At 43.6% G+C, this 25,710-nt stretch overlaps 1 protein-coding gene across 1 annotated transcript in view; it reads right to left on the minus strand.

Moving 5' to 3' along the window:
* The window catches only part of cyp4t8 (cytochrome P450, family 4, subfamily T, polypeptide 8), a 70,757-nt gene that overhangs the window by 34,724 nt on the left and 10,323 nt on the right, over positions 1 to 25,710 (minus strand). The window contains exons 3-5 of the mRNA XM_067990323.1: positions 19,963 to 20,007; positions 16,251 to 16,378; positions 7,990 to 8,117 (exon numbers count right to left, since the gene is read on the minus strand). Of these exons, the coding sequence (XP_067846424.1) occupies positions 7,990 to 8,117; positions 16,251 to 16,378; positions 19,963 to 20,007 (301 nt within the window). The remainder of the gene's footprint in view (positions 1 to 7,989; positions 8,118 to 16,250; positions 16,379 to 19,962; positions 20,008 to 25,710) is intronic.

Genomic DNA, 25,710 nt, shown 5'->3' on the forward strand with positions numbered 1-25,710 from the left:
TGGGATGAATTTATCAGTTTGTTATTTTGCAACTTTTTAAATAATAAAGTTGGATGATTCAACCATTATAGTCAGTAGAGGAACTCCAACTTCAACGTAGGAACATGAATAGGCCATTCAGCCCCTCGAGCCTGTTCCACCATTCAATGAGATCATGGCTGATCTGTATCCTAACCCCATCCACCCGCCTTGGCTCCATATCTCTTAATACCCTTGGCTAGCAAAAATCTATCGATTTCAAGTTTAAAATTATTAATTGAGCTAGCATCTACTGCTTTTTGTGGGTGAGAGTTCCACACTTTTACCACCCTTTGCGTGAAGAAGGGTTTCCTAACTTCTCCCCTGAATGGCCTGACTTTGATTTTAAGATTATGTCCCCCTGTCCTAGACTCCCCCAGCGGCAAAAGTTTCTCTCTACCCTATCAATTCCTTTCAAAATCATAAAAAACTCAATCAAATCACTCCTTGACCTTCTATATTCCAGGGAATACAAGCCTAGTTTATGTAATCTCTCCTCATAATTTAACCCTTGGAGCCCTGGTAACATTCTGGTGAATTTGCGCTACAGTCCTTCCAAGGCCAATATATCCTTTCTAAGGTGCAGTGCCCAGAACGGTACACAGTACTCCAGATGTGGTCAAACAGGACTTTGTACTGCTGCAGCAAAACTTCCTCCCCTTTATATTCTAGCCCTCTAGTTATAAAGGCTAACATTCCATTAGCCTTTTTGATTACTTTTTGTACCTGACCACTACGTTTTAGTGATCTGTGTACATGGACCCCTAAATCCCTTTGGACCACTGTTCCTAACTTTTCACCATTTAAAAAATACTTGGATCTATCCTTTTTTGGTCCAAAATGGATGACCTCACACTTACCTGTGTTGAAATCCATCTGCCACAGTTTTGCCCACTCACTTAATCTATCAATGTCTCTTTGTAATTTTATGTTCTTGACTACACTACTTACTATGCCACCAATCTTTGTGTCATTGGCAAACTTGGATATATGGCTCACTATTGTATTACCTAAGTCCTTAGTAAATATAGTGAATAGTTGAGGCCCCAGCACAGATCCTTGTGGGACACCACTAGTCACTTCCTTCCAATTTGAGTACATACCCATTATCCCTACTCTCTACTCTCTATTCTACCACCTAAACAATCTCCTAACCAGGTCAATAATTTACCTTCAATTCCATGAGCTTTAATTTTAGCTAACAGTCTCTTACATGGAACCTTACTGAATGCCATCTGGAAGTCCATATAAACTACATCCATAGACATTCCCCTGTCTACTACTTTAGTTACTTCGTCAAAAAATTCAATGAAGATCGTTAGACATGACCTACCCTTTACAAATCCATGTTGGCTCTCTCTAATCAGCTCAAATTTCTCTAAGTGATCAGTCACTCTTTCCTTAATTATAGATTCCAATAACTTCCCCACAACGATGTTAGACTAACAGGTCTATAATTTCCTGGTTTCTCTCTCTCACCTTTCTTAAATAATGGAGTTACATTTACAATTTTCCAATCTAAAGGGACAATTGCTGAATCGAGAGAACTTTGGAAGATTATGGCTAAAGCATCTGCAATTTCCTCACCTACTAGCTTTAAAACGCTGGGGTGGAAACCATCAGGTCCTGGGGATTTGTCAGTCTTTAGTGCCATTATTTTTTCTAATATTGTTTTCTTGCTTACTTTAACTTTAGTGAGTTCCAGTCCGTGATTCATTATTAGTTTCCCTGGAATGTCAGGTGTATCATCAGTCATAGAAGTTATTTTGTGAGTCTTTTATAACAAGATTTGGTTGTTTGTTAAAAGAGTACAGTTAAATAATTATTACTTTGCAAGAGGCTCAAAGCTCAACTGTTAAAATATTATCAAGTGAGCTGCCTTCTTTAATCTGGAATTGTTGGTAATCAGCCAAACCAAATTTTTACATTTAGAAATCCATTTTTAAATTTTTTTGTGTGACTGTTGTGCATATTACCACAAAACTCTCCTCCATGTCCTTTACAAATAGTACAAACAGCAAGTCTGTGGAACTCCACTATTCACTACCACTACGACATATTACGTCCATTTATCATGATATTCTTCTGTGTACCCTTAATCATTAATTTCTTTTGTACTATTGTCAAGCCAATTTTAAATCCAGCAACTTTTTAATGTTACTAATGTACTGTTATCCTTTTAAAGGCTCAGATGCAGGACCATCAAGAGCTGAAAATCCAAATAAATAGTTCTGGGTGAAATTGTATCTTTCATTCATTCATCAATTCAGTTATTTCCTACAACAATGTCAGAAGATTTGTCAGACATGACAATATTAGTCTAGATTTGCTGATCAAGCATACCTGAGAAGAACAGGCACCTCACCTATAGTGTGCATCACTGTGTTTGGAAACATATCGGCAAGCATTTCAAGGAAGCACACACTGTCTGTCCCATGTTACATTTTTGGGACTTTTCTACCCTTTTTACTCTCATATTTTAAATCACTGTCTTGGGCAAGTCCCAAGTCCATATACCTTCAAGAGTTTCTATCTTAGCCTTGAGATCGAGATAAGTTTTTTGGTAACATGCATAACAAATTGAAATAGAAAACCCTGTATGTTAATTGCTTTTAATAACTGGACTTATCCTGTTGTCTATGATAAGAAAATAGGGCATCGTACCGTCAAAATTTGTTATAAGTTTAAATCGATTAAGTAAATTTATTTTAACAAAAGACAAGTAACAAATAAGTGATAGTCATATAATAGTTATATATTTACAGTAGGAACTGTTATTTGACTGTTCAAGTAGACAAATAATATAGATTTCAACTTTATTGACTAAACTAACCCTTTGCAAATAACTTTCAAACACACACAGTGGCCTGGACTTTTCTTAGAAAAAGTGTACATTTTCCGGCGGTGCAGAGGCAGCCTGGCAAAGAAAATGGGGTGGAGAGGCCTTCTGTCAAAACCTCACTCCAAAATATGGCTACTGTGATTTGCCTCCCATGATTCTGCTGTGACCTTGGGCTGTCTACCAGAAGCCCACCCCACTGCTTGCATCAGAAGGAGGGAGCATGGCCAAGTGCTCCTCAAGATTTCCCTTCATTTCCATCGTTTATCACCTCTGCAAATTACCACCACTACAAAGGTGGTGCTGTTGAGTCTGTCTACTGACCCACAGGCAGGAAGAAATAGGGAAAGTGAAAAGTCACGTAGGATTGCGATTCTGCAACACTCTCTTGGCTGGGAGCCACTTCCATTACTGAGAGCAGCATTTGAATGTACTTCGTGAAACCTGCAGAGAATTTAAAGGGAGCTGTGCATAGTGAAGTAATGGATTTTCCTCTAAGCATTCCATTGTTCCTGTGCTTTGAGGAGAAGGATGATGAGGACATGGAAGAAAGACTTGAAGCCAGGAGAGTGCAGCATCATACACCCAATCCATAGATATCTATGCCACATGGTTTACAGACCACAGAGGTCCTGTCTGAATTTTTCCTATAGGCAGTGTTTGAGAAGTATGTGATTTCCCCATGACCGTGTGACAGAGATATGCCAGTAATTGGAACCTGACTTGCAGCTTCTTTCCATCAGGAGCATTACCTTTTCTATGGCTGTGAGGGTAACAAGTGTACTTAACATTTATACATTCAGATGCTTCCAGGCAGCCTTTGGTGACATTAGTCGCATCGGACAGTCAGCAGTTTTACTGCTGCATTCGAAACATCACAGATGATATGTTCAGGGAGGCTTTTAAGTTTATTCAGTTCCACATAGTTCCAGCAAAACAGAGAGAGCTATCAACTCCCTAAAATGCCTAGATTCTTACAAGTGCAGGGTACCACTGATGATACCCATGTAGCTATCAAAGCCCTGTCTGAAATCCCCATCTACCTCATCAATATGATGTCAGAATAGCTTCAGTGGTAGCACTGACGTCTCTGAGTCAGAAGGTTGTGGGTTAAAGTCCCACTCCACAGACTTGTGCACATAAGGGAGTACTGCACTGTTGGAGTTGCCATCTTTCAAATGAGACGTTAAACCAAGGCCCTGTCTGCCCTCTCAGGTGAACATAAAAGGACCCATGGCAGTATTCAAAAATTCATTCATCTCATTGCTGTTTGTGGCACCTTGCTGTGCACAAATTGGCTGCCGAGTTTCCTACATTATAATAGTGGCTACACTTCAAAAGTATTTAATTGACTGAAGCTCTTTGGGATCTCCTGACATTATGAAAGGCGCTATGTAAATGCAAATTCTTTTTTCTTTCTTATCAATATGAAGGGATTTCATTCCCTGAACGTCCAGGTAGTTTGTGATCTAAGGCACTTCATTATGTATATCAATGCATGCTACCTGGGGTTATTGTCAGGAAATCCAAAATACCTGCAGTACTCAGCCAGAGCAACGTGACAGGGTGGCTGATAGGAGATTAGAGGTGCGGGCTTCAGACTTGGCTGATGGCTCCTTTTCAATATTCCATAATAGAGGTCGAAAACAGCTTCAATGACGCCTTGGGGGCTACCTCCAGGATCATTGTGGAACAGACCATCAAAATTCTCAGGTCCCACTTCTGGTGCCTGGACAGGTAAGTGGAAGCCCTGCAGTATAGTCCAGCAAGGGTTTCCAGAAGTGTAGTAGCTTGCTGCATCCTCCATAATTTGGCCATTACAAAGGGATTGGGCCTTCCAAGCACAGAAGGTGAAAAGGAAGGTAATGGAGACCAAACCTCTGCTCATAACGTGGATGCCCAGACAAGGAAAGAGGTGAGCCCAGACCCCCGCTGCCAGCAGCATGTGCCAGTAAGCAGGTCATCATTACCAACTTCTTCCAATCAAGAGGGTGCCACCTTCTTCTGTATGACAGGATGAAGCCCTTTATGATCCTTTGCCTTGCTCTCAGAGAACCATTATGCAAATCTGTAATACCTCAAATATCCTCTCCGGAGGGGGCAGTTATAACATTAACCACCATAGAAGATAAATAACAAGTGACCTCTCTGGAAAAATTAAGGAAACACACTGAATTGCTAGATACATACATGTTTACTACCATCTTGTCTCTTCATTGTGCCTTACTACTACTGCTACTTTTTTTTATCACTGTGACTACCTCTTGTGCCTAAAACTCCTTTCATTCATGACCCTAACCTCTTACTCCTACATGGTACTACCTGAGTGTCAGGAGGTTTATGGCTGGGATTGTAGCGTTGAAGCCCTCAAGGACTGAGTTGGCACTTGACAGTGATGTCCTTGCAGGACCTGCTTCCAGTGTCATGTCATTTTTGCGCCCAATGCCTAGTGGGCCCAGACCAGAAGTTCTCTCTTGTGCTGGCACTTGAGGGGGCTATATTGGTGTCAGTGCATCGTCACTGTTTTGAGAAGCAGCAGCATCTGTGACTATTTCTTTCAGCCCTGGACATTGGCACAGTTGGGTTAATGGTCTGAGTGAGAGCAGACCGAATAGTCCCAATTAAATTTTATGAAAGCAGTCATTGCTGCCACTCTAAAAGTGACAACTGCCTTCACAGCCTCTTTCTGATGTCTTGAGGCTCCATTTATCTGGACTGCCACACTCACCAGGGTGTTCCTCACATCATCCCATACCTCCTGCATGGTGTTACAGATGTGGTTTGTGGATTCCTTCAACTTGTACACCATCTGCATGACACAAGAGCATTGTCTCCACTGATTGTACATGAGATTTATGTTCCTGAATCATAAATCATAGATAAATGTTTCTGCCATTGAACAGTCATTCGTAAAGTTGTAGAGTTGGCACTGATGCCAGTGGCCCCTCCCTCCAGACTGCCCGCACATCCTTTATCTGGGGCATCATTCCTTGGCTGCCAGAGTCTTTCTCTTCTTGCCCTTATCTCTGCCAGTATTATCAGCACTGCAACTTCTGAAAACCTTAGGGCCTTTGTCATTGTAGACTCTCTGGATGGTGCTCCTCTACCATCTAGCTCCAGTTTCTCTCACTCCCCTTCTCATCCTCCTGCTGTGCTCTGGCCATTAACCTTTTAACTACTGCAGTTAGACCTAATTCCCTCCCTCCCAGCAGCGGTGAACCCACCCTGCAAACTCAATGAGGCCCCCTCAAAGAAAATGCAGTCAGGCGCTGTCGGGATCATGTGGGCAGGCAGAGGTCCTGTGCTGCAATTCCTCTGATGATCTCAGGTAAATCTAGCCCAATGTTTCTTCTTTTTTTGAATTTCTTTTCACTTGCCCTTCAGGCAATTTGCTCAACAAGAATGGCAGGAGGTACCAACCAATGTGAATACATGATGAATTTGTACAAAACTGTTAGACCACAGTTAAGAGTACTTTATGCAGTTTTGGACACTCCTTTATAGAACGGACATTAAAGCCATGGAGAGCTTTTAGCATACATTCACGAGATGGGAAGCTATGGTTATGACTTAAATTACTGGGACTATTATTGGGCAAGTGAAAAGAAATTCAAAAGGTTAGAAAATTAACAGCAAGGGAGTTTGACAGTGCTTAAAGGTATACACATCAATGCAAGTAGTATAGTGAATAAGGCAGATGAGCTGAGGGCACAGATAGACACGTGGCAGTACGATATCTTAGCTATTACAGAAACATGGCTTAAAGGGCAGGAATGGCAGCTCAATGTTCCTGGTTACAGGGTTTTCAGACGAGATAGAGAAGGGGATAAAAAAGGAGGGGTAGGTGGCAATTTTGGTTAAAGAAACAATTACAGCTGTGAGAGGGACGATATGTTAGAAGGATCATCAAATGAGGCCATATGGGTTGAGCTAAGGAACAAAAAAGGGGCAGTCACACTACTGGGAGTGTACTATAGATCCCCGAACAGTCAGAGAGAGATAGAAGAGCAAATATGTAGGCAGGTTTCTGAGAAGTGCAAAAACAGTAGGGCAGTAATAGTAGGGGATTTCAACTACCCTAATATTAACTGGGACACAAACTGTGTGAAAGGTATAGAGGGTGCAAAATTCTTAAATTGCATTCAGGAGAACTTTTTAGCCAGTATGTAGCAAGCCCAACAAGGGAGGGGGAAGTTCTGGATTTAGTTTTAGGAAATGAGGCTGGGCAGTTGGAAGGAGTATCAGTGGGAGAGTATTTTGGTGGTAGTGATCATAATTCAGTTAGTTTTAGCATAGTTATGGAAAAGGACAAAGATAGAACAGGAGTTAAAGTTCTCAATTGGGAAAGGCCGATTTTACTAAGCTAAGAAGTGATTTAGCAAAAGTGGACTGGAAACAGCTACTTGAAGGTAAATCAATGTCAGAGCAGTGGGAGGCATTCAAGGGGAAGATTCAAGGGGTGCAGAGTAAACATGTTCCCACAAAGAAAAAGGGTGGGGCTGCCAAATCTAGAGCCCCCTGGATGTCAAGCAGATAAGGCCAAAAATCTGGGTCCTCTTTTGCCAGATTTCGGCCAATAATACCTAAACTGAAGAGTCCATAAATTTGTGGGCCCAGTACTGTGACGAACCAACAGATGTTCCAGTGATCTAAAATGTTTCAGACACAGGATGACTGCCAAGCCCCTTTAAGCTGCTTTAGCCAGTTTAATGCCGCAGCAGCATCAGCTCTCCTTCCCCCGCCCCCCTCCCCCACCCCGACCAGATACAAACTCCTACAACAGGATGCAAATAGTGCTAGGAGCCCGCTGACAATATCAAAATGAAGTTGACCAATGATAATTGGACAGAGTCATGGCAGGATCACCCTGAGGGCAGAAGTGTAGTTTAGGTAAACCTGCCGTGGTGAAAAACCTCACCCAGTTCTCCAGTTCTGGATATAGATCCTATCATTCGATAACATTTTTAACTGATTTGCCACATTGCCCCTTGAAAGTGGCATCACAAGCACATTATATCATTTGATACAAACAACACACAGCTCTTCTCTCTCTCATGCATACATTTTCCCAAACAAGTTTTTCATAAAAGCTGTACTGCAAGTTATTTTGTAGTACTTTTTCAAATGCTGACCTTTCAATCTGGCAGTTGCTATGGTAACTGAAGGCACATTTCAGAATACTATCCAATGTCATAAGGCTGACATGCTGGTAGAGCTCCAGGGAATGATTTTCTTTTGTGCAAAGTTGTTCCCATTTATCCTGTGCAGACAGACATATTTATTTGCAACTTATTTTAAGAAGCAATTTATAAACAACAAACAGCTATTAGGTTATTAATCAGCATTGAAAAAACACAATGTAATACTTTCATTGTAGATTTTTTTTCTATTTCCAAAACAACCATTAGACTGGCCTCATGGTTAAATGATTTACCATAAATATGTTAATACAGTTTTATATAGTAAATATCCAAAACATAAAGGGGCTGAGATTCCACTATGGGCTCACCAATGGTGCTTGTGAATTTTGGCTGGACAATTTTGCAATGTTGGTACAAAGAGGGAATATCCCCAGGTTTTCCGCTATCCTCTTAATTAAATGCAGCTGGTGCATTCCCAGTGCAGACGTCAGGGTTTTCGAGGCAGGAACACAAATGTGCTTGTGCAGCTTTGTAAAATGGCACCTGCAGTTCCTGTTGATGGCAGAGATGGAAACTGGGTATTTTCTAGTGTGTTTTGTGCTGAAATGAGGCCGGAGGCTACTGGTGTCCAGGGGGCAGGCAGAGCAGCGTACGCCAGGTAAAGTTTTGTGAATGGTGAGGTCCAGCAGTAAAGTTCAAAGCAAACAAAAGGCAACAAATAAACATCCAATAATAAAAATGATCAAAGTCATAACGTTATGTCTGCAGCTTAAGCTATGACAAGCTTATGCGCTACTGCACATTCAGTCGGACTCCTTGGGGTAAATTTTAACCCCACGAACAGGTGGGTTGGGGGCGGACAGGAAGGTAAAAATTGTAAAAAAGTAAAACCCGACCCCAACCCGCCCACTTCTGGTTTTAATAGAGGTGGGCCGAGGGGCGGCCAACCAACCCTCTCTCAGGAGGTGTGTCGGACAGTAAAATCTTTTAAGGAGGCTGTGGGCCTCCATTTTAATAGGTTTTTTATTTTTAACTCCTGGGGGCTGGCATTCCTGGGCCTTCTGCTTTACGCCACATAAGAGAACATGAGAAGGCCACGATCAGCAGTTAAGTGTCTTTATTGCACAGCTTGTGGGCTAGGAGGAGCAGGAGTGTTTCCTCCAGGCCCAACAAGCATACCTGCCACAATCCCATGCCCGACCCCCCCTCCCACGATCTCCGACCCCTCCATAATCTCAGACACCCCCACAAGATCTCCGACCCCCACAAGATCTCTGACCCCCACAAGATCTCCAACCCTCCTCCATGATCTCCGAATCCCCCATGTCCGACCTCCCCATGATCTCCGACCCCCTCCCCAAGGATCTACAACCCTCTCTACGAACTCCGACCCCCCCCATGTTCGACCTCCCCATGATCTCCGACCCTCCCCATGACTGAGCCCCTGATGACGGACCCTCCCCAATGACCGCCGACCCCCGATGACTCCCCTTGATGACCGACCCTCCCCTGATGACCGACCCTCGCCTGATGACCGAACCTCCCCACCCTCAAAATCGTACGGAAGTCCGGGAAACTCATTCTTCTGGGTTTCCCGTCAGGAAATCCCACACCCCCATCCCGCTAAAATTTACCCCCTTGTCTACTTGTGTCAAAAGGCTTATATTCTAGGCTGTTTCTCAGCTGTCAGCTTTTTGTGCCGTTAGTCAGTCAGCTTTTGCTAATTTTGCAGGTTGTAATGTAAGAAAACTGTGTTTATTTTTCAGTGACACAATTTAGAAACACCATAATTCGAATTATAGAGAAACCCCCATTACTGGCCACAAAGGAGAGGACTTCCCCCTCCACCCTGGTGAATAATGAAAATTGGTGAATTATTCCCACATTTTGGCTGTACGGATTTTCTTTTGGTCATCTAGGTCATGATGTTTAAGAGTTTTCAAACTAGAAATCCACACAAGTCTTTTCTTTTTCCTGATATGGAATGCACACTCCTCCCGTAGTTTCAAACCACTTATACCCTAGTCCAGAGAGCTTAGATGCAGGTTGGCAAGAACCAAGATATGGGGACCCCCAAGTGTTCACAGGGACACTATTGGAGCTTAACCAGGTAAAATTGCACAGCCTATCAGCACAGAGCAAAGGTAAGATTCCCACTGTTGGTCCATACCCATTAGGGCCCTGGCTTGCAGGGTTATCTGGAGCTGAATGGGAACAATCCCAATCCCAGTGACAGGTCTATCCCTCCAGATTCCACTATTGAAGCAGGCTAGCTGGTCAATCAGCAACAGTGTCACACAGAGTTGCCAGTCATGTCATCTTGGAGCCACCTCAACCCCAAAGACAGCCCACTCACTTCCTCCCCAAGTCGGATAGTTACTAGTCATAGCAATTGACAGGAGCAGGTTTGAGCCCTTGCCAGGCAGACAAGCACCAGGAGTTCCTTATGAACAATATGGGAAGCACTAAATGTGTGATTGCATTGCCACCATCCTCCTGATCACTGCATGGACAAATATACCACATACCATCGCATGGTGGTTCCACCAGCTGGAGGTGCAGAACTCCAGCAACTGCTGCATTCCAAATCATGGTCAGCACTGAGCCCTGAATAAATGAGTATTCTCATACTCAGCCTCCAAGTAATACCTTTCAGCAACTGTCATCCCAATTCTCAGTTTCCTCATCAAATATCTGGTGGACATCTGCCTTCAGCATGATGGAAGGACTAACCAGTGACATGCCAGCTTCCTTGATGTTCTAGATGTTCAAGTATTGCATACCAGGCTTAATTGAGCTCCTCATGTGAGGGGCTTTAGCAAGTAGGCGTTCCCACAGTGAAGCTGATTCCCTTCCAGGGAACTCAGTAACAGCTTGATATGGGTCAAAGTCCTCCTGCCCTGCAACTGTTTTCCTTTTTGCCATAAATCCATCTCACAGCTTGATTCTAGATCTTGCATTTGAACTTGAAGAAGCCTTTCCATTGTATGCCTGGGAGGCTTGAACATGAAAGAGCTGTTTGGATACTTTTTATAAGCCACAAACTTGATCTATACTAGGGCTTTGCTGTTAGTGAAGAAAGGCAAGACCTAAGTGCCCTACACCCCATCTCAGCACTGTCCGAAAGCATTGTGAAGGCAATATCCTTCATGGCTCCTGGTTCTAATGTGAATCAACAAATGGACCCCTTGTATTTTCCAATCAATGTATTTAAGATGCCCTTTTGAGCCATACTAAGCCATTATTACCACCACTATATCTCACTGATTAATCCAATGTTCAAGATAGTGAGTACAGTGCACTAGATTTCCAGATGGGTCCACCAACAACACAGTATCTTCAAAAAGGAACACAACAATATTTTCAGAAATGCCCGAAACAGATACTCCTATACCATTTTTTATGGTGCCATCCAACACATCTTGGACAAATCTTAAGATGCCATCCAACACATCTTACATGTATAATACAGCTACCGTACACACAGGAAGTACATTACGAGCAACATAAATTGAATTTAACATTTCTTGAGCTGTGAGGTTGATTTATGTCAAGACAGGCAGAGATTGATGTTAGACATCGTGTGCAAGGCTTTGTCCCGTGAAAATTCTGCTGGGAAATTAGGATGGCAGATTGTTGGAGGTTCCACTGTTGCTTGTTGATATTAATGAATGCACTTCATACCCATGAAAAAAAAATTGAAGTGTAATTTGTTCATTGTTAGCACAATTTAAAAAAGTTAATGAATGTTTTTATGCTTGTTCCTTTGATGAAAATAACCCACTGTTCCATTCTCTACATTTGAAATGCCGGTGCCAAAATCCCGATTGTTATTGGCAAGATAGGAATGTAATGCAGATGCATCTCAATTTTGAGTCTCAGATTTAAGGGTGGGATCTGTTTCTGCTGGGTTTATGTCCAGGTTTGATTCCAGCGAAATTTTCAGTTCAGGTTGAAGGGATCAATTCTTCTGCCTGCTGTTCAAGCAATGCACACATACAGACATAGGGCCCAATATTACCAGGGCGGCGGGTTCGTGGCGGGGGGTGATTGGGCGCGTGGGTAACGCGCCCGGTAAAATCAGTCTGCCCCGCGTGCAATCGCAGGCTAATTGGATCCACTTACCTCTTGTTCCAGGTTCCCCGCTGCTGATCTGCGCGTCGGGCGGACCGCGCATGCGCAGTAAGGTCTGTCAGCTGGAGGAGCTCTATTTAAAGGGGCAGTCCTCCACTGACTGATGCTGCAACAAATAGGAAAAATTACAGCATGGAGCAGCCCAGGGGGAAGGCTGCTCCCAGGTTTAATGATGCCTCACTCCAGGTATCATTGGATGGGGTGAGGAGGAGGGGGAGGACAGAGATCATCCCCCCGGCGGGCAGGAGGAAGCGGCCTGCCTCTGCCACCAAGAAGGCCTGGCTCCAGTTGGCAGAGGAGGTCACCTGCACCACCAACATATCGCCCACCTGCATACAGTGCAGGAGGCGCTGCAATGACCTAAGTAGGTCATCCCCTACACTCCGTCTGCCACATCACCGCCCCCACCCCACATCTCCTTCTGCACTGCCAACACTACTCTGTCACATCACCCCTCACACCCACTCAAAGCTCATCCTCATCTTACCTGCACTTACTCACCTCGCCAGTACTCATCCCGCCACTACCACTCAACCCAATCCTCATACAATCTCATGGCTCTATCTCATACTCACCCTCTCATGCATCTCTTTCACCGTCAGCCTCACTCAACCTGCCTCTACCTGAGCTGCAGCCACAGGGCATGCATCACATATGTGCAGTAGGCAACGTAAGGCAAACGTGTCGTGAGCATGAAGGGGATGCACAAGGGTGTTTGAGGGTTTGTCATGGTTTTTCCTTATATTTAATTTCTGAGCAACTCACATTACATATTGTATTGGTACCACCACTGTCACGTCTTTGCGAATCTTGTCTGGTTTGTGCAATAATGCCCTTTCCTGAGGATCACTATGAAGACCCACAACTGATGCCACCCATTGTGTCACTGCAGAGTGGGTGCAGGTGTATTTGCAGGGCTCTTTTGTGCAGACGACTGAGAGACGTCGGCGATCTCCCCGGTGGCACCCTGGAAGGATGCGGAGGAGAAGTTGTTGAGGGCAGTGGTGACTTTGACAGTGACAGGTGAGAAGATGGTGCTCGGGCCAACCGGGAGCAGCTCAGCATGAAGGAGGCTGCAGAAGTCCACGACTACATGTCAAGTGACTCTGAGCCTCCGTGTGCACTGCTGCTCAGAGAGGTCCAGGAAGCTGAGCCTTGGTCTGTGGACCCTGTGGCGAGGGTAGTGCCCTCTGCGACGCGTCTCTCTCTGTGGTTGCCCTCCCTCCTGCTGTGCAGGTGGATGTGTCACAGCACTGTGTTCTGGAGCTCCACGTGTCAGAGGTGGACGGCATGGCCGGCGAGGCTGGTGATGCTGTTCGCCCTCCAAGGAGGTCATGACTGCAGCTACAGCGGCCCCATCCGGAAGATGTACATCTGAGGGGGTCCGTAAGGTAGGTACATGTCTCAGCACCCCTGGGTAAGTGTGCAAGTTTGTGAATTTTATTGTTAGGAGGAGGGTGATGGAGGCCAAACTTTGTCCAAAGTGACAGAGTGGCCTCCTGCAATGAGTGAGGGTCTCCCCCCCCACACCTGTCAAATGGACCTTTGCAGCTGCCACAGGCTGATGGCTGCAACACGTCCATTTGAACTGGGAGTGTATCCCCCAGTATGGGAAACAGTCCCAGTTGTTTGTAAAATCCCAACCCTCCTGAAATATCTCCTTCATCAGGTCTGTTAACGACCTGAAATACCTAAATAAATAGCTTAAGTGGCACCCTGCCGGCTTTAATTGCCGGCGGGAGTCCCACCAGCGGGGCTGCGCGCGCATGTCAGCGCATCTGTGGGAAACCCGGAAGTGGGCGGGTTGGAGCCAGGCTTCCGTCCCGCCCCAGGATTCCCCAATTTTCGGAGCCCCCCCCGCCAGGTGCTAAAATCGACCCCGTGATGTCAGAATTTCCATCATGTTGGTCCTCACTAGACATAACTTCTGTCGATGTAACTTCTGAGCAGGTGGTGTAACTTTGTCAGGAACAGATCCACCTGGGGAAATGAGCTATTTAAAGGTGCTCACTGCTGGACAACTTCAGCCCATATCACAAGTTTGCTTGCTTCTTTCAGGAAATTTGATTTTTTAGCTTTGAGGGCCTACTGAACTAAACCTTAAACTGCCAGATTCTCTAGTTACCAGAACATTTTCGCCCCTTAACCAAAGTTAGAGATACCATAGAACAGCATGAGCTTTGCTATGAGGATTCCTTTGTTTGCACTCTTGATGGAGGAGGAGGAGCACAACAGGAAGGAGCAAAAAACAGTGAGGCACCAAAGGAGGAGGAGGAGGCCAACCTGCTATTATTCCCCCCCCCCGATTAGTCTATAGGCCCTGAAGATAGTATGGGACTCAGTGAGGATCTGTGCCTTCATTGACTTCCATTCACCAAGGAAGCCCTGAATCAAATATGCCACCTTCTACACGATGACCTGAAGCCCAGATCAAAAAATGAACAGCTCTGCCAATGGCTTCAGTCAGTACAGTTCACAACTTTTATGCCACTGACTCCTTCCAAGCTGCAACCAGTTAAAATTTAAAAATCAGGGAACGTGTCCCCAACCCGCCATATACGCACCTGCCACCATTTTTATAGTGGCGAGTTATGTGGCGTGCATGTGTTCCACCTTGGAGAGGCTTTAATATCATATTTAAATCAGGCTCTCACACTGCAGTTGAGAGCCTGATTTAAATTTAACAGCTGCCAGCTGGGCTTCCCAGGGCTCGGAAAACCAAGCAGTGAAATGGGGGCGAGAGCTGCCGGATCAAGCAGGTCAGTGCTTTTCAGAGCACTCCTTGTGGGCCAGGAGGAGCAGGAGTGCTCCCCCCGCCCCTCAAGGAAGCTTTCGGCCTCCCTGCTGCCGATCACGGTCTCTGCTCGCTGCCGTGATCGGGCCTACCCCCAACAAGCTCCGATCTCGAGCCCCGATCTCTCCCTCCGTCCCAATTGCTGGGTTCGGACCACCCCCCACCCCCCACCCCCCCCACCAAGCTCCGATCACTCCCAATTGCTGGGGACTGTCCCGAACGGTCCCCGCTGTGGCCGCCTGGCCCTGGTTTTCCTGCTTGGCAGGCGGCCAGCCTGTCAATGTGGCAGTTTATTCCTTGGATATCTGTACCCCTCCCTCAGTAAGGTTTAGAAGAATTTATGCACAAATTTCTGAGTAGTTGAAGGTTTAATTTAATAGTTGACCTTTCCATCTGCTAATAGCTCATCTCATCCACCAAAGAAAGTATATTTTTTGTCTCCTATCTGATGATTCACAGAACAGCCAACAAAAGTCTGCACTCCTATTTAATTCTCCCTTTCCGGATGGCAGCATTTCGTCAGAGGAACCAGAGTCAGATTGAACGCAACAAAAAGAAACAAAATTATAAAAGAAACAGAAAAATAAAACAAAATAAAACCCTGAACTCTTATGTGGACTACTACATGTTTACCACTCAGTTTTACAATGGATTTGGCTATCGTCCTTTATCATAGAATCATAGAATCATAGAAGTTACAACATGGAAACAGGCCCTTCGGCCCAACATGTCCATGTCGCCCAGTTTATACCACTAAGCTAGTCCCAATTGCCTATAGAATCATAGAAGTTACAACATGGAAACAGTTGTAATAATGATCCTTTTCTCACTGGCGTTTACTGACTGCAGGAATAGAATAGGACGGTCAGAGCAGATGGTAGCAATTCCTCCTTCGTACCACATTTGATAGGTTTCGGGAAAGAATGGTGATAACAGTACATAGAGTCTCCCTTTTCCCACTGTAAGGCTGGAGTTGGCTCAATTGTATTTTTCAGCTGGGCAGGACACAGCCATATATTTAAACAGCTTTTGTAGCCTGTATTTCATCACTGAACTGAATGTCCCTTATTCAATAGCACTATTCATTTTTTCAGGTACCATGACTGTTTAGGCACAAAAAGGAATGTAAATTATGCACTAGGTGCAGTTAGTGAATGTACTGGCTGTACTAAAGTGATCTCTTTACCACCAGAAGAAAGCAATTACTACATGCTTACTGGAAAATTAAAGCCTAAAAAATTTACAAACAGTTTTACCAGAAAAGAACAAAGAAATCATCACATGAGTTACACATTATCATCAGAGATCTCCCAAAAGAACATACCAGCATGATTTTGGTGGAGTCTGCAACCAGTTTTACATATGGCTTCAAAACATCATAGTGAAATCCAGGCGTTAACAGTCGCCGATGGCGGAACCATTTCTGTCCAGCACTCACCAGTAAACCATCACCTGGGAATCAAAGATATTCGCTTCTGAACATCATCAATTTTTTAACTGTATGTCTCCTAATCTTCTAGTAAAATCATTAGCCCCTTGCCCTGGCATGTTTCAGTGACTCAGTGGGGAAATATACTGCCCATTTGATTGAGCCATACAGGCCAAGTTCAATCCTTGATCTCGACTGACATTGCTGAGATCAGTTAGGTTGGTAGTCGGAGCATTACAATTGGCTTCAGCGTCCTTTCACTAAGCAATAAGAAACTAGCCAGGGTGCCTGCTCCCAACTGCCATGATGTCAGGTGAGAACAGGATTAAGTTTAGATATGATGCCCTCCATGATTACAATCACTGTCTAGAATCACACTTGGGTGAAGTAATTCAAGGCAGGTGATACACATGGAGAGAACCACAAAGAAAAACAGCTTAGTCTACAAACATGAGCATATAACTTTGGTTCCAACTATTTGTGTCCTTCCTAAGGGACATGCTCCACAAGCTAGGAAAAGGCTAGGATCCTACCTATTCTGGTATAAAACATGTTAAGAAATCTTCTCTCCCCCCCAATAATCTAGTGGTTAAGGTACAGCACTAACCCATACAGACAAAAAGTCCCAGTTTCAATTGCCATTCTGTGCTGACTTTGTTGATTGCAGCTGGGCAACTGTTGGGCACTACAATTGGTCTCAGCGCCCCTCTGCTAGGGAGGGGAATAAATCAACCAGGACCGCTTCTCCTGATCTCTATCTCGTAACTCATGTTCGAAAAGGGAAGTGCATAGATGTTGGGTGAGAACAAGTCTTGGCTCTGCTGAGTTATCCTCCATGCTCAAGTCCTGGCAATACTCACTGTCCTGACCCAAACATGAACAGCCATTTAGGTGAGGTACCGGAGGGCAGTAGGCAGCCATAGAACTGTCACCCAGCAAGAGTGAGCATCTCCAGGCAAGTAGGTGAGAACGCTTGGCTGAATGAAAAAATACCAACTTTTGTTTTAGCTGATAAGAGCATCTCCTTAGATTTTTGCCTAGGAGACAAGCCTCCCGTAATAAATCATGCAACTAGAACTGAGTTGACCACTCAAGATGTAGAATCTGGCCTTAGAGGAAGGAAACTGTGTCCAGCCTTTAGACCAAATTATTCAGGTCAAGTATTAGTAGTTTTATCAAGGGTAGGATGGCCAGTTCCACGTTTTCCAGTGAAACTGATGCCAAAGCATTTCATGGAGCATTTGATGGTTTTTGCCTATACATATCCAACTGATTTTCAATTATTTATAACCAGTTATCTGTTCAATGATATTTAGTGGGTATCTGTTCCACATTTTTACTAATTCACGTGGAGAGGGGCGTTGATTTTCAGGTCCAAGTCCAATTCCAGGACTTGAACACATAACCTAGGCTGGTACTTCAATGCAATAATGAAGGAGTGCAGTATTGTCATAGGTGCTGTCTTTCAGATGAAAGATAACGTTAAATCAGGTTCAGGTACACATAAAAAAATCCAATGGTGCTATTCAAAGAGCAAAGAATTCTCCTGGAGGCTTGGTCAACATTTTTCCCTCAACTAAGGAGCAGGAAGTTACAAAGGTGCACAGACAGACTAAGTGATTGGGCAAAACTATGGCAGATGGAACTCTGCGTGAAGAAGTATGAGGTCATTCACTTTGGATCTAAGACAAATTGGAATATTTTCTTAATGGTGAGAGACTACGAGCTATGAAGGGGCAAAGAGATTTAGGTGTCCATGTACACAAATCACTAAAAGCACAGGTACAAAATGTAATAAAAAAGGCTAATAGAATGTTGGCCTTTATCTCAAGAGGGTTGGAATTCAAAAGTGAGGAAGTTATGTCTCACTTGTATAGAGTTTCGGTCAGACCCCATCTGGATTCAGTTTTATACACCGAACCTCAGGACAGATATTTTGGCTTTGGATGGGTTACAGCGCAGATTCACCAGAACAATACCTTTGGTTTAAAGGGTTAAATCATGAGGACAGGTTGCATAAATCTGGTTTGTATTCTCTTGAGTTTACACGGTTGAGGGATGATCTAATCGAGGTGTTTAAAATGATAAAGAGACTCAATAGGGTAGAAACAGAGAAATTATTTCCACCGGTGGGAGAATCTTAAAATTAAAGGCATAATCTTAAAATTAAAGCTAGGCCATTTAGGAGTGAAATCAGGAAGCATTTTTTAACTCAAATGGTAATGGAAATCTGGAACTCTCCCAAAAGGCTGAGTCAATTGAAATTTTTAAGACTTAAACGACGGGTAAATGGAGTTAAAGTTCAGATCAACCATGATCTCAATGGATGGCGGAACAGGCTCGAGAGGCCGAATGACCTGCTCCTGTTCCTTTGTTCCTATGGGCCAAATGGCTTGTTTCTATGCTGTAACATTCGATGATTTATCAGTAACTTTTCAATAAAAATAATGCACCTTTAATATATTATTAGTAGCGACATCTCTACTTTGTGGAAAATAAACGCTAACTGGTGTTGTTAAACAATTACAGTGTCTGAACTGAGTGAAGCCACAAAGATGGGGAAAAGAAAAATATGTACTTTTCAAAATCCACTGTCTGCGTGCACCTCCTGTCAGCATTTTCCATTATGTATTTTGATGTCCGCATTTATAATTGAAAATGCCAATGCAAAACTTGTCAAACTGTAATTATACCGTCCTCCACTGGCAGGAAGGTGTAATTACAGCATGACAAGTTTACATTGGCAGATGTCTTCATAAAAGTTAACACAGAAATTAATAATGGAAATACAAAAATAAGGATAGAGGTATATGGACTGAATTGTATCTGTGCACCCTGGTCCAATTATCCCCTGTCTTCTAACTCCATTTCTTCTGAAAACTACCCTTTGCCTTGGCTCCCTCTGTGCAACACCATGAAAGATCTATAATTCTATATATAGTCGATCTCCCATGGTGCTGCACAGAGATAGTCAAGACCAATCTGAATTTTTCAGGTCAAGCAGGGTTAGAAGGTGGGGATAATGGAACCAATGTCGGGGAGCTAGAAGGGAGGAGGAGTCTAATAGAAGGGGGAGGGAAAGGGGAGGCAGGTAAGGGAGTGTGGGAAAGGATGGGAGGAAGAAGCCAGTGAGAGAGTAGCAGATAGGGGCTGAAGGGAAGGGTGGGGGTGGAGAGGAAGGAAATGGGGTGGGTGCAAGGAAGAGAATGCTGAGAAAGGAGAATTCAGATCAGCGGAAGTATGGGGTATTGGTGTATGGCATGGCCAGCCATCGGGGTAGGAGAAATACATCCAGTTGTGAGGAGGGAGGGCTGTGGAAGGGAATTGTGGGGGGGGCGGGGTTTGCTGTAAAAGGATAAGTGAGGCGGGGTTGGGGTAGCCTGTTAGGGACAACTGCAATGTGAGGGCTGGGAGGGAAGGGATTGGCAGTCAGCGGGTAGGGGTCAAAATCATTCATCGGGGGGAGTAGGGCTGAAGTCTTGCTCAGAGGATGAAAGCCAAAATTATTCTCAGTGAGGGTGGGCGTTTTGTACCACAAATCTTGCTCAATGGGACCCAATGCTCCACATACTGTAATGTTGCTGGAAGTAAGAATTAAATTACTTACCAATCCAGGGAGTTATAAACTGGTATACCATATCATCTTTTGGCTCTGTAACACATTTAAGCGCAACAGCATATAACTCAGAGACAAACAAACAAATGGACTTTAATTTTTTTTTCTCGATTATTCTAAGTACAAATTACTGGGAAATAAAATGAACACTATCGGGGAATGTTCTACCACACCGAGTAATCCTTTCACATTAGGGATAATCAAGCAGACCGTTAAAACATTTACATTCTTTGGAATTTATTACTGCCATTTTATATGTGAAAATATTATCTGTTGCTTTAAGTACGAAAAATGTTTAACAAATTGAAATTTGGATTAACAGTAATCACAAAAATGCAATTTGGATTGAATGTTCAAAACCAACATTCTGATTGTAAAACCCAAAGTATTTTCAATCTATGATGCTAATCAAAGCATTATTATTTTTTTCAATGTATCTAATGATTCAAGATAGACACAACGAAGTCTGAAAAATAACAGAAAAAAAATCCAATCATCTTTTAAATTCATGACAAACAAATCTAGTCATCTAAATGAATGATTTTTAAAGGCAGTGAATGGGATAAAAATCATGCTTGAACGATGAACAAGACCATTAAAATGCAGTTTCAATGGAATGGCTGCAACCCACATTTAGAATATTTTAAATTTTTTTCTCTTTCATAATAGCTAACACATTTTGACTGAATTGATTCGATGCATTTGCTTTGGGGCAATTTCTGTTGCTTTGTAACATTGTCATTAGAGCCAAAAGTACATCTTCAATGCTGAGTCCTTCAATGAACAATTGTAATTTGAAATTTCTAAGTCAAACTCAAAATGGCTTCTTCTTTATGCAGAGATAATGGGCCCGATATTAGGAGGGAGGCGAGTTGCCAGCGGCAGGGGGGGGGGGGTCGGCTGGGCGCGTGGGTAACGCGCCCAGTGAAATCGGTGCATTCCCCCCCGATCGTAAGTAAATTAAAGCCACTTACCTTGGCTTCCGGGTTTCGCGCTGGAAAGCTGCGCAGCGGGCGGACTGCGCACCCACATCATAGGCTGTCAGCTGGAGGAGCCCTATTTAAAGGGGCAGTCCTCCACTGACTGATGCTGCAGAAAGGAGCCAAAATTACAGCATGGAGCAGCCCAGGGGGAAGGCTGCTCCCAGGTTTAATGATGCCTCACTGTAGGTCCTACTGGATGGGGTGAGGAGGAAGGGGAGGACAGAGATCTTCTCCCCGGTGGACGGGAGGAAGTGGCCTGCCTCTGCCACCACGAAGGTCTGGCTTGAGGTGGTAGAGGAGGTCACCAGCATCACCAACATATCACGCACCTGCATACAGTGCAGGAGGCGCTTCAATGACCTAAGTAGGTCAGCCAAAGTGAGTACACTTACTCATTCCCCTAAACTCTGTCTGTCACATCACCGCCCCCACCCCATGTCTCCTCCTGCACGGTCAACACTACTCTATCACATCACTCCTCACACCCACTCAAAGCTCATCCTCATCTTACCTGCACTTACTCACCTCGCCAGTACTCATCCCACCACTACCACTCAACCCAATCCTCATACAATCTCATGGCTCTATTGCATACTCATCCTCTGATGCATCTCTTTCACGGTCAACCTCACCCAACCTGCCACTACCTGTGCTGCAGCCACAGGGCATGCATCACGTATGTGTAGTGGGAAGCATAAGGCAAACGTGTCGTGAGCATGAAGGGGATGCACAAAGGTGTTTGAGGGTTTGTCATGGTTTTTACTTATATTCGATTTCCGATCAACTCACATTACATATTATATTATCACCACCACTGCCATGTCTTGGTCATTCTTGACTGGCTTGTGCAATAATGCCCTTTCATGAGGTTCTCCATGAACACCCTTGATGCCACCCATTGGGTCACCCTACAGTGGGTGTATGTGTAGTTGCACGACTACTTTGTGCAGGTGCCTGTTGCACAGCACTGTGTTGTGTAGCTCCACGTGGCAGAGGTGGACGGCATGCCTGGCGAGGCTGGTGATGTTGCTCGTCCTCCAATGGAGTGATGAATGCAGCAATGGACCACCCCCCCATCCTGACGGTGTAAGTGTGAGGGGGTCCACAAAGTAGGTAAATGTGTTTGGACAGCAGAGTTTAGGGTATGATTTAATAATTTAGAGTGTGAAGACAATGGTGTGGCAGGTAAAACTTTGTCTGAGGTGACAAAGTGCCCTGCTGCAATGAATGAGAGTTTACCCGGCACCTGTTAAATGGACCTTTGCAGCTGCCACTGGCTGCTGGTTACAACACATCTGTTTAAACAGGGAGTGTATCCTACCCAGGGAAACACGCTCTGGGTAGTCCAAAATCTGAATCCTCCTAAAATCTCCAACTAATGAGGTCTGTAAACAACCTCAAGGACCCAGATAATGATCTTAAGTAGGATCCCGCCGGCTTTGATTGCCGGTGGGATGCCCGCATGCGGGGGCTGCGCAGGCACGGATTTGCGTCATTGGGGAACCCAGAAGCGGGCGGGTTGGAGCCGGGCTCCGGACCCGCTCCGGGAATCCCCAATTTTAGGAGCCCCCCCGCCACGAATGCACCCACTCGGCCATCTGAAAATTGACCCCAATGACTTTCATACAGTTTTGTACTTGAATGCAAATCCTTTCTGCAATAATCCTGCTGATTGTGATCTCAAATACAACTGGTGTGGTTTAAGTTTCACTGGGAACACAAAGCAATGTGTGGCAATATCTTCCCAATGCACAAAAGTGCTCATTGCCTTCCCTCTCCAAATAAATTTGATATGTAAGCCCATTGTCACCCCAAACACACACACACCACAATCTGATGGCTAATAATACATGAAGCAAAAAAGTCCAAAACTGAACTTTGTAAATCAAAACTGGTCTGTCTGGATTCAGTTTGAGATAGAAAAATATTTTAGGTATCAGTCAGATGAGGAGGAGCAAGAGGAAAACAAATCTTTATTGAACAAGACCATTAAAATGCAGTTTCAATGGAATGGCTGCAACCCACATTTAGAATGTTTTAATTTTTTTTCTAATTGCTTGCACTTTTTCTTTAACTGTTCAAATGCTTGTATTTTCCATGTTTGCTGAACAATTTTTAGGTACAATCATAATTCTGCTACCTTACTTATTGTACCTCATTAGGTGGGAATATTGCCTCTGTTGCAATGTCATAAATGAGTTCATAAAGAATTTGTTTATAATTTTACCTGAAATAGCAAGTAGAGGATTTCTTTCCTCCAAGTAAGTAATAAATGAAACTTGAATTGAAATTTGCTTATTAATGTGACAATATTTATGATTTATGGCAGCATCATGCTAGTTCTAAGATGTACTGCTACAGTTACATTTTATATTGCTACCTACAGCAGCCCTCAGTTGCAGCAATCTCCTAATATAAATGGAATGCCAGTTTAAAGGAGACAGTCCAGTTGCATCCCTGAAAGGAGGGAGGAAGTATCATGACAGTTGTATCTTGGTGGTCTTACAACTGTCTGACACTTACAAATCACAGATTAATGTTAATCTGGGAATGTTGATGCCTACATCATGAAACATTCAAGTATTTGAAATAGTAACAAGCAATTATCAGCCAGCTATTTGTGAACAAAGGACACCCTTATAGTTCTAAGAGAAGCTACATTGTAATGGCCCAGGGGATCTATCCTGTTCCAGAATCTCTTACATGTTTTTGTGAGAATTTTTACCAATGCCACATTTGTAACAACTTTAATATAGCTTCTGTTACTGAATTCTGCTCTTTATTTTTCTATATTGGGGAAAGGTTGGGAACACACAGCCCTGTCTAGTGGGATGGCTGTCCCAGCGGGGAGGCACATGGAGAGACTCTCATCCATTATGGGACTTTTGCTTTGTTCTAGAGGTATGAAAATTGTATCAGGAAGCTCAAGAGGCAAAACCTGATTTGATCAACGGATCTGTCACTGCAATTCGTGATTCAAAGTCAAACAGTTTTGATTAACTGAGTAGAATATCCTCTTATCTTGCATTATGCCAACCTAGACATCAAAGTGAAGAGAGAAAAATAAGCAGGTTAATGACCATGTTCTTTTTCATTTCACTGTGCCACGATATGAATTAACGGCAAATAAGTGTCTCTATGGGGTTCTTCTCTCACATAAAAACTTTTCATCATGGATACATAGTCCAAGATTACTGAAGAGAACTGCCCAGGCAGAGTTTTTTGTTGTTTTGGAATAAGTGGTGTAAAGTTAAGTGAATTACTGTAACCTGCTAATTTGTTCTTGCATCGGTTTAATCTGACTTCTTAATAAACACAAATTAGCACTTGATACTCTGAGCTAACAAACTGTCAGCATGATGTTTTCTGTCACTTGCAGAGATCAGGAGGGCACAGTGGTATTGCATACTATTTCTACTGCGTACCCCAATAGTAAAAGAATTCATTGTTTGTACAAACGCCCATTATTCTAGATACTTTGCACACAAAATCACATTTCAGGTCCTAGGAATGCATGCTTGCCTATAGAAGCTGGCTTTTGCATTGAGCATAAATAAAAAGTATTACGAATGGGTCTAAGCTGTAACATTGCATACAGAGAAAATGGAGTACCTCCCCTGGGGTAAAATATATACACTTTCACTCCTGTAAAGGAATCTCAGTACTCAAGTGAAACCATTAAAATTCTTTCACCTATTAGGAGATGGCAGCCTCCGATTGCCAAAGTAGGTGATAGCCATTTAAACTGGTTTGTACCACCAAATTTAGTCCACACTTTGGATTGTAACAACATCTGACAGGAACATAAATATTTGCTTTTGGAGGAGATAAAGTTTATGGCCTTATCAGACTGAGAAGGGTTTAGATAACGTAGATAAAGAGGAGCTGTTCCTATTGGTGGAAGGGTCGAGAACCAGAGGACACAGATTTAAGGTGATCGGAAAAACTTTTTTTACGCAGCGAGTAGTTATGGACTGGAATGCGCAGCCTGAAAGGGTGGTGGAACCTGATTCAATAGTGGCTTTCAAAAAGGAATTGAATAAATACTTGAAGGTGAAAAATTTGCAGGGCTATGGGGAAAGAGCGGGGGAATGGGACTAACTGGATTGCTCTTACAAAGAGTCGGCATGGGGTCAATAGGCCAAATGGTGGCCTCCGTCTGTGTTGTAACCATCCTATGATTCTATGAGTGCTGAACTGTTTGTGCCCACTCTGTACGGGTCAGAAACACACTCTCACTCTCATTGGCCTGTACAGCACCTGCCCCAAGCAAAACATCATAGAGTATTCAGTGCTATAAAAACTGTTTATGCTGTGGAGCAATTTCTATAGATGTGGTAGAGGCAATCACCATTGCAGAATTACTACCTGAAGCATTTGTGCAATATAAATGCAGCACGTTATGGATCTTTCATGAAAGAATCATTTTGACTTCCCTTATATTTCTTTATGGTAAATTTTGAACCATTTAGTTTGAAGTAAATGTAAGAGCTAAAGAACCAACACAGAAAAGAATCTAAAGTAATACAATTTCAAAACTTCATGAGGAGGGAAGGTCTATATAAAATGTAGTTTTCTGGGGAGCCACTCATCACTAGCTATAATTTCAGAATGATACCAGAGCTCAAAGGATTAAATTATGAGCACAGGTTGCATAATCTTGGCTTGTATTCTCTTGAGTACAGGAAATTGAGGGGTGATCTGATTAATATTAAAAGGATTTGATAGGGTAGATACGGAGAAACTATTTCCTCTG

This window comes from Heptranchias perlo, chromosome 9, assembly GCF_035084215.1.
Source record: "Heptranchias perlo isolate sHepPer1 chromosome 9, sHepPer1.hap1, whole genome shotgun sequence".
In the NCBI taxonomy this organism is placed as follows: Eukaryota; Metazoa; Chordata; class Chondrichthyes; order Hexanchiformes; family Hexanchidae; genus Heptranchias; species Heptranchias perlo.